Source organism: Cajanus cajan, chromosome 1 (assembly GCF_000230855.2).
Source record: "Cajanus cajan strain Asha chromosome 1, NIPB_CcT2T_4, whole genome shotgun sequence".
Lineage (NCBI taxonomy): Eukaryota > Viridiplantae > Streptophyta > Magnoliopsida > Fabales > Fabaceae > Cajanus > Cajanus cajan.
Window position 1 is genome coordinate 12,126,501 of NC_138517.1, and position 10,069 is coordinate 12,136,569.

Consider the following 10,069-nt stretch of genomic DNA (forward strand, 5'->3'; position numbering starts at 1 on the left):
AAATCCGTCACAAATTTCGTCACTAAAATGAAACAATTTAGTGACGGATTTTTCCCTCTCAAAATTCCGTCACAAATAGGTTAAAATATTTTGTGAAAAATTTGTGACAAATTGTTTCCTCTCAAAATATTAAATTTTATTTATGAAACTTTTATATTTAAGAATTATGCATAATTAAAGAAAATATGTTAAATTTTTTTTTAAGAAAATAATAAAATTAAAAATATTTTATTTCATTAAAGGACTAAAAAAATTATGAAATTCATTTAATTAAATAAAAAATTGTCAATTTTGAACATAAGAAACTAAGACATTCATTAAAAATATTTAAAAAAAAACTTGTGAAATTAAAAAAAAAATATATTAATTTAATTTTGGCTTAATTACATTTTTGATCCCTCAAGTATTGTAATTGTGCAATTTTGATCCCTAAGATTTTAATTGGATAATTTTAGTCCCTAAAGGATTGTAATTGTGCAATTTTAGTCGTTTAATTTTTAATTGAACAATTATAGTCCCTCAAAAATCATAATTGTGCAATTTGAATCTCTCCCATTAAAAATTTAATAATTTTAAAATTTTAATATATATATATATATAATAATAATTTAAAATTATACAATTATTTGCTTATTTAAGTTAACATATACTATAATTTTTATTAATGTAACAAATGATATATATTTATTATTACTAAATAAATAAAATTTATATATTATTAATAATTTAATATTGCTAATAAATTAATATCAATAATATTTTTAGTATATTTATAGATAAATTGATAATTTGATAAATATAACTTAGTATATATTAATATACTTTTACAAAAATATAAATATGGTAGATAAGATATGTATATTTATATTTTTGTAAAAGTATATTAATATATAATAAGTTATATTTATCAAATTATTAGTTTATGTATAAATATACTAATAATATTATTGATATTAATTTATGAATAATATTATAAAAATATAATATATATATATATATATATATATATATATATATATATATATATATACATTTTATGTATTTATTAATAATAAATATATATCATTTGTGTGACACCCTCTACCCCACATACCATAACACAAATAACAAAAATTGAATAACATAATATTTTTCATAATTGAAATACCAAACATGTTTAATTCAAATCAAAACTCATGTATTTGTGGAATTAAATAGATATTCATACATGTCATGCAACAAGGAATACAACAGAACAATCAAAAAGCAAAATATAAACTTGCATAGTTTGTTTGTTTCTCTCAGGGTTCTCTTAAGAACCTACATAGTATTCTAATCCATACAATAAACATCTTACTCATATAATTGTCTCTTACAATTGCATTCTCTTATGGTGTGTTTGGATGAAGAATTTTACAAATTCAAGATTGCATTCTCTTATGGTGTGTTTGGATGAAGAATTTTACAAATTCAAGGAATTTTAAATTCTTGGTATTTGAATTACTTTGATTTCAATTTCTATCATTCTTAAAATATTTTGTTTGGATAATTAAGTCAATTCAAATATCTCAAATTTTAAATTATTAGGTTAGATATGATAATTTGATTCCATCATGATAAAATTAATTTTAAAAATATATTTATATGTTGAGATTTTTAAAATAAATTTTATAAAAATAAATATTAGCTAATTTTTAAATATTTAATAATTTTAAAAATTAATATAAGATAATATTTACTAGAAAATCTTGTTTTTAATTTTAATGTGTGCAAAATATTTTCATATGACAAAGAAAAAGTTTCCAAGACAATAAATTTCAAACAAATAGTCAATTTATATGCTAGAATTGAGGATTTAGACAATTTTATAATTTGCCACACAATCTATTATATTTTTCATTTATTTCATTCATTGTCAATATAAATTTAATTATAACATTATTTCCAATTAAATTATTTTTATTTTCACTATTTTTTTCTTAAATTGTTATATGCATTATAATTTGTCACATGCTATATTATATATTTTCATTTATAGTAAAAAATATGAATTTAAATTTTAACAAAAATATTCTTTTTTAGAATTTGTTTGACCTTTCTAGATTTGTTTTGATTTCAATTTCAATGTTTACTTAAATGAGTGATGAGTATCCTCGATTTCCATATTTCTTTTAGAATTAGGCTATAAATATAACAAAAAATTTAGAATTAGATTGATTTTCTGGATTTTATCTTCTGAATTTATTTATCTTGATTTCATTTTCAATTTTTATATAATCGGGTGATAAATATGAATAAAAAATTATATATAGTTAGCTTTAATTTTTCTAAATTTATGTGTTGTTATATATATATATATATATATTAATTTCTTTTTTTTTATATTTTAAATTTCACAATGAAGATAAAAACATATTTAACAATTACTTTGATCTCTTGACTTGATTATGTGAATTTAATTTATTTAATTGAATGATCAATATTAAAATATTTTAAGAACTAACTCTAATCTTTTCAAATCACTCGGTTGTTATTTGAGAATAATAATCAATACTACCAGAGAGTTGTTATATGGTATACTTAAGAGTGATTTTTTTTTTTTTAAATCTGTTGATCTAGATTGTGTTTGAGAGAAGGCATTTAAGTAGCTTATTAAGTTATTTTAACTAGTTTACAAGCTAATTCGATTAAATAAGCTTGTTTAGTATGGGTGTTTATAATTTATTTTTATAAATTAATTGAAATAACTCAGTTTGTAAGTCTTTTTTTTATTCTTTTTACTTTTTTATCCTTATTATTTTTTTGAAATTATTTTTTATTCTTTTTAATTTAAAAACTACTTTATCTTTCCTGTCATTTTCTCATCCTCGTTATAAGAATTATTTCTTGACATTTTATAATTATCAATTATCCTACAAAAAACTTCCAATTCAATTAGCTAGTTCACAAACTTATAATTTTTCAGTTCTTAACTAATAAGTTTTCAATTCTTAACTAATAATTTTTCAGTTCTTAACTAATAAGTTCTTAACTTATAATTTAAAAACTTCCTGTCATTGAATTATGGGCCTAATTGCAAAACTAATCAAATTTCTGTTTTGACCTTCGCTCGGTTTTTTGGCTCTATCTAGAGCTACAGGACTCCGAATTGAGCAATCTTGGTGGCGTTGGAAAGTTAAGAGAAAAAGATATTTACCTGGATTTGAGTTATGATTGTTATAATCTTTTGATTTAATATTGAATTTTATTTATTATAAAACATAATAAATAAAATCTAAAATCTAGAGCAATTTCTTTTATACAAATATATAATTAATTTTAATATAGAATAAATTTAATATCAGAATATTTATGATAATATTAGTTATGATTTATATAATATTTTGATTTAATATTAAAATTTTTTTTATTATAATATTTTAATATATTTTATTTAAAATATCAGTTAACATATTTTATTATATTTTCATTTTAATTTATTATAAAATAATTAGAATATTTAATTTAACATCATTAAAAAAATAATCATTATAAAATTTATTATTTTTTAATTTAATTATTTATTATAATACTTTATAGTTACCGTATTTATCAAAAAATTATTTTTAATTAAAATATATTTTAGAATTTTAGTTAATTCATTATCATTCACTCACTTGATTAAAAAGTGATAAAATATAATTAATTTTTAATTAATTTAATAAAATAAAAACTTTAAAATATATATCTAAAATCTGTAACAATTTCTTAAATACAAATATTTAATTAATTAATTTTAATATATACTAAATTTAATATTAGAAAATTTATAAATATTTTAGTTATAATTTTTATTATCTTTTGATTATTTTTGTTTTTGATTATTTTTCATTTCCCACCTTTTTGTTTTTGATTATTTTTCATTTCCCACGCTTTTTTATCAATTCAATCATTTTTTCCCTGACCCTCTTCGAAATCGCGTCCTAACCCTATTTTTCCCTCTCCTCCCCTTTCGTTCTCTTCTCCACTTTCTCTACTTTCGTTCTCTTCTCCCTGATAAACCTAACCTTTATTTTTCCCTCTCCTCCTTTCCCCCGACCCCGTCGCCCTCCTCGGCTTCAGCGTCGGCACCGCCGCCCGCCTCCTCCTTGATCTCCACCCCGCCGCCGTCCTCCACGCCTGGGAGGTCGACCTCATCGTCCTCCAGGTCGCCCGCTAGTATTTCAACCTCACCAGGCTGGAGTGGGACCATAAGGAGCGTTTCTTCATCTACGTCGGGAAAGCACTCGACGCCACTGTCCTTCAATAGGTTCTTTTATCAAGGGTTTTCGTTGTTGACGCAAGCCCATTGTTCTGGCTGCACGACGCTCTACTGTTCACGACAACTGCTTGCCCAATCTTTTGCTGTTTGAACAACGTTCTACTATTTGTGTAAGATCCTCTCATTTTTTTATTCTTATAAGATTTTTATATATAGCAATTATCATCATGTATATTCCATCTTAGGAACATTTTATTTGCTTGTGCAACCGACAGATTTGTGCAGAAGGGAAAATAGGGGGTTTTGTGGGGTTAGGTAATGATTCCCCTATTCTTTGTTTGAACATTGAATTCTTGCTTTGTTACTGGATCATGAAAGATTCACTTTTCAAAGAAGTAATTTCCTTTACTTATACGATTTATAATGGAGTAATGCCAAAGTTAATTATATATGCTTTAATAAAAAAATGGAGAGGATTGCATAACCCAACCATCAAACGTTCTGATTGGGCACATCCTAAACTAACTTAGCTGTCTTTTGCATTGCTCATATGTTTCCACGGCTCCACACATTTTTCATCAATAATGGGTAATAGAGTTACGTTACGTTACATATTTCACATGTCTTGCATATATAATATAGCCCTATAACTTGTAATTAACCTCAACTAGGGAAATGATCCTCTAGACCATTTAACAACCTCTGGGCCCTTTATGTTAGGAGAAAAATTTGTTAGAGTCAACAAGTAAGATATATAGACTGCTATATATATATATGAACGGGTAAGGTTTTCCTTCCGATATGATATCCTAGAGTTGAGCTTGAAAGCACTAATAAAGTTCGGTATTTCACATGCCAAATGTCAATGCCTGAATCTTGTTTATGATTCCAAATTTTTCTCTAATTCTTTTTTTCAGAACTAGAATGGCTGGTGTTCCAGGTCCATCACCAAGTTCAGCACCATCAACACCCTCAACTCATACGCCTGGAGATGTGATATCAATGCCTTCTCTGCCTCATAGTGGTAGTTCTTCAAAGTGTATGTCTGAATTTCCCTCACTCCAATGTGAAAGTTTGTAGTCATCTCTTTGAATAGATTAATAGATAATCTGTTGTTCTTATGGTGATAATCTGCTGTGTGATACAGGGCTTGTGTTCGTTGAATAATTTGGTGCAATATTGATATTTAAAGACCCTTTATATTTTGAGAAGGCTTTGTATTTGATGAATAATTAGTCTAGCTTTTGTTTGGATGATTGATTTGAATGATGATTTTCAAAAAAGACAATTTTTATTAAATAAAAAGAGTTTAATACATTACCTAATTCTATTCAGTTTTTTGTTTCAGTGGAAACATTATTTAATCAGTTTTGTGATGGCTTGGATGAAGCTATTCCAGCTACTCTTAGGTCTCAAACATGTGAAGCTGGTGCTGGCATGTTGGAGCAGCCTTTTGCTGCAGGAGGAACCACAACTCAGCTGGAGCTGGATGCAACATGTGCAACTGATGCTAGAAAGTTGGAGCAACCTTGTGTTGTCGGTAAAGGATCAAATGTGCAGTTGGAGCTGGCAAAGGCAAACTTTAGTGTGCCTAAAGCAATAAATTCTGAGCAGCTTGGTCACGGGAAGACCAAACGTGTTCTAAGGCCCGGCACTTCGCTTCTCAACAACGCCACCCGAATATTTCTGTGAAGATTCGTGAACACGTTTCTCTCCTCAGTTGCGTTCCCTTACCCTCTCCCTCTGCGTTTGATTGTGCATTGATTAAAGATTCTGTCACCATTCTCTCTGAACTCGCTGAGAACGGTACTATTTCGTGTTGCTGTCTGATTTCTTTGATTTTTGTATTTTGTGTTGTTGCTGAATTTCTGATTTGGCTTCTATCTCACAGAGCGTCTGGTGAAAATGATAGTGAATTGTGGTGCCGTTCCTGCTCTGGTCCGGCATCTTCAAGTGCCGGATGCATGGAAAGATGAAGGAGACAATGTGTGCTACCATTTTGAGGTGGCGAAACAATGTGCGCTCGTGCTCGAGCTTCTTGCAACTGAGGTAATTAAGTTTTGTATTGTTTTAATTATATGAAATTGTAGCTGTGTTGGTGGCTGTATATTTAATAATCAAATGTCACTAGGTGGTTGTGCATGTGCAGATTTTAAAATCTAAATGAATATTAGTAAATCATATTCATCAAATTGGCCTAAAATTTTCTGTGGTTATTTGGATTTAAACTGATTAATGAAGTATACTATATGCATGTGGTATGCTTTCTCAGAATATGTCCGATTGAATGTGTCATTTGATTTTTGGCTTTGCTAGTGGGGTGTGGCACGAGGGAGAGGGGTCACTTTGTTGAAAATGAACGAGTCTTTGATTATTTAACTTTGCTACCTCTATAGAAGTTGAGATTTTGGAATTATGTAGATCTGTGTTGTGTAAAAGGAACTGGATTTGGATAATAGAATTATAGAATACTTGTTTGTTAATATTTTTAATTACATGTCAGATGGAATATGGCTATATACTACTATATTGTCACAGTTATTGTTTGAAATTATCTATGAAACAGTACAGAAGGGTAAATTGGATTATGGATTTATAGACTAGATCTTCATTCAATGGGTGCTGTTATGATTGATTTAAGGATTATTTGTGGAATAGAATCTTCTCTTATTTTAGTTATTGAAATGTGACAAAAACTGTTACTTCCAGCATTTAGTTGTTATTAGTGTTTGTGCTAAAGAAAATGTTTTAGTGAGTACTAGAAGTTATTATTGGTTTTAAAATGTTTTAATTAGGATGGACTACACCTTTAGTGCTAATAATTTTCTAGAATGACTTATCAATTAAAATCAATGCTTAATTTTTAATTGTTAGTCATTGAATAAGGGTGAATGCATTGGAATTACTCATTTATCATGTCCATTGTTCTGGTAATCGATTACAATGAATGGGTAATCGATTACCAGAGAACCCTTTAAATAAGTAAATTTCGAACATATGATTTTTCAATTGTCTGGTAATCGATTACATGTATAGGTAATCGATTACCAGAGAACCCTTTAAATAAGTAAATTTTGAACATATGATTATTCAATTGTCTGGTAATCGATTACATGTATAGGTAATCGATTACCAGACTCTTAAAAACAATGGTTTCCTCAAATCTAGTCATAAACAGTTAGTGAGGGATTCATCCCAGTTAGTGACGGATAAGATCCGTCGCAAATTGTGACGGAATTCTGGCGTCGCAAATTGTGACGGATTCTACTTAATTAAAGTCATCACAGTTTGTGACGGATTTAATCCCTCACAAATTGCGAGGGATTTAATCCCTCACAAATTGCGACGGATTTTTATTAATTTCTAAACATTTATTATTAGAAATTAGTGACGGAAATTATACTGTTTGTGATGCCTTAATTCCGTCACTAATTGTGACGGAGAAAATAATCCGTCACTAAATATTTTGTGACGCCAAATTTTGTGACGGAATCATTTCCGTCACAAATTCCGTCACTAATTGATTTGTGACGGATTTTATCAAAATTAGTGAGGGATTTGTTCCCTCTCTAATTTTAATTTTTCTAGTAGTGTATAGGCAATCTTTTCTCTTTTGATTTTATGTTATCTCCTATGGAGAAATCTGTAGGAGTAACTATTTGTTCTCTAGGGATAAATCCTAGATTGTAGTCTTCGGTGCTATAGTCAAAATGGTGGATTTGGTTTGTAATGTTACTACCATTGTAACTATCTCCCATTAAACCTTTGTAAGATTGGATTTCGGAAACTGGTTCAGAAACTACAGAATTAGTTTCTTCTTTTTCAAAAACTAATTTATTTTTGAAATTTTTATCTTCTTCCAACCAGTTTTCTAGATCAAAATCTTCCTCGATTTCTTTGAGGATAATTTGTTCTTCTTCACATTCTTCACTAAGTTGTGAGAAAAGTTTTTGTCTAAAAATAAAATCATCTTCCTCATCTTCAGAATCAGAGATTTCATTTTTATAACTTTGGGAAACAACTTCCTTTTGTTTTTCCCATTTTTCTACTGCAAGGAGCAGTTTTTTTTGAGAGACGGTTTTTTCCTAAGGAACTCTCTTCTTTGTTTTGGGTGTAATCCGGAATATAAGAATATCCTGTCCATAAATTCATGAAAGAATTTCTAGGGGGTTTTTCTTCTTCGGGATTATGTTCAACTATGTCATCATAATCTGCAAACCTAATAGAAAGGTTGTTTCTTCGGTTTGTCATGATGGCTGTTTGTGGTGCTGTAATAGCAGTTCTAGTGGGTCCGGAATTAAGATGGGTTTGCCATTCAATTCCTTGGTTTCTTCTAGATTCAAAGATTTGTGGTGGAAGAAATTGTATTCCATTTGATCCTAGAGAGGTAATCAATGGATTTGTATTGATCCTATATCTGGGGGATATATGATCGCTTATTCTTCCTATAAAGGTTATATCTAAGTGGAGATTATTTCCTTCAAAATTTTCTCCAAAACCTCTAGTTTGTACTTCCAGATTTATATTTTGAATAAAATCTGCAAGATTCATTGTAAAGTTAGGAGCTATGTATATAAGGGAAACAGGTTGGTTGAGGTCAACTTCAACTATCCCTATTATGGCCTGGGAATTGTTATCCCTAAACCTTCGGTCAAAAAGGACAAGGAAAGCTTTGGCTCCTACGAAGGATCTGGTTAGGGTTCTAATCCCTATAGTGATAAGTCCTAAGTGAACATATCTCCTCTGGGTACTTAGAAGCTGTCTACCAACTGGTTCAGAGATTAGTCTAATAATCTCATGTTGGTCGTCGGGTAAATGAAAGTCATCTAAACGACGATATCTATAAAGACTAGTTCTGTCTGAACTAAGCCAATTTAGATTGTATAGTTGTCTAGGATTTAAAGAATCTATCCTAGAATTTGTTCCAATATCTATATTGGATTGTATGTCAACTATCTCTTCTAGCTGGCGTGTGTTTGAATTTGTTCTTCTAAGAAATCTATCTAAGATTCCAGGTTGTCTATTTATTGATTCTCCTATGGGAGTATGTCCTGTAAGAGTTTGTGAGGTTCCTGTAAAAGGAAGGGTTTGTGTTTGAGTTCTGTTTGTCATTTTCTAGGCTTGGCTAGAATATATTTGTTAGAACTGGTGATTGTAGAGGTATTAGTTCCAAGACTGAGCTTAGAAAGTTGTTTAGAGATTTTTTCTAAATCTCCGTTTATTGGATGAGTTTTTGTTTTCAGGATTTCAAAAACCTGATCTATCTTGTCTTCCAAAAATTTTATCCTAGAAAGGATAATATTTTGGGTTTTGTTAACACTATCTAGATTCTCTATAAGAGTCTCTAGATCTCTCTTAGTGGCCAGAACGTTACCGCTCTGATACCAGCAAAAACTGGTACCTGAGAAAATTTGTTGGAGAAAGGGTGATATCACTTTCACTATATCTAAATTTTTTGAATCTATCACTAATAACAACACATTCTCTATTCTCTAATACACTCCTCTTAATATACTCATTTTCATTAGTTAAACGAGTTAATTAAGGATTTAATTATAGAGCATGAAAAATCAAATGACACAAGTTATTTTAGTTCGGTAATTTATTTTAAGTTCATATATATCCTGAATATATAATCGCGTTAAATGCATGCGCTTCAGCTCAAAGTACTATTAAAAGTCCTCACTTAGATAAAATACATGGATATAGTCAACAGCAAAGTAATCCAAAAGAAGTTTGGTTTGTTGTTGTAACTTGTAAGACTCAATGAATCTACCCACTGCTGCATGCCCAACATTGATCAACTCGCGTGACCAGTGCATCTGATCAAGATTCTCAATCATGGAGTCA

The 10,069-nt window shown here is 28.9% G+C and overlaps 1 protein-coding gene across 1 annotated transcript; it reads left to right on the forward strand.

The window, feature by feature from the left end:
• The first annotated feature begins 1,051 nt into the window (after positions 1-1,051).
• Positions 1,052-6,992, forward strand: LOC114916834 (uncharacterized). Its single transcript, XM_029274318.2, has 2 exons — positions 1,052-5,258; positions 5,610-6,992. Exons 1-2 carry the CDS (start codon positions 5,102-5,104, stop codon positions 5,909-5,911), a joined length of 459 nt encoding a protein of 152 aa, XP_029130151.2. The 5' UTR covers positions 1,052-5,101; the 3' UTR covers positions 5,912-6,992.
• Positions 6,993-10,069: the final 3,077 nt, after the last annotated feature.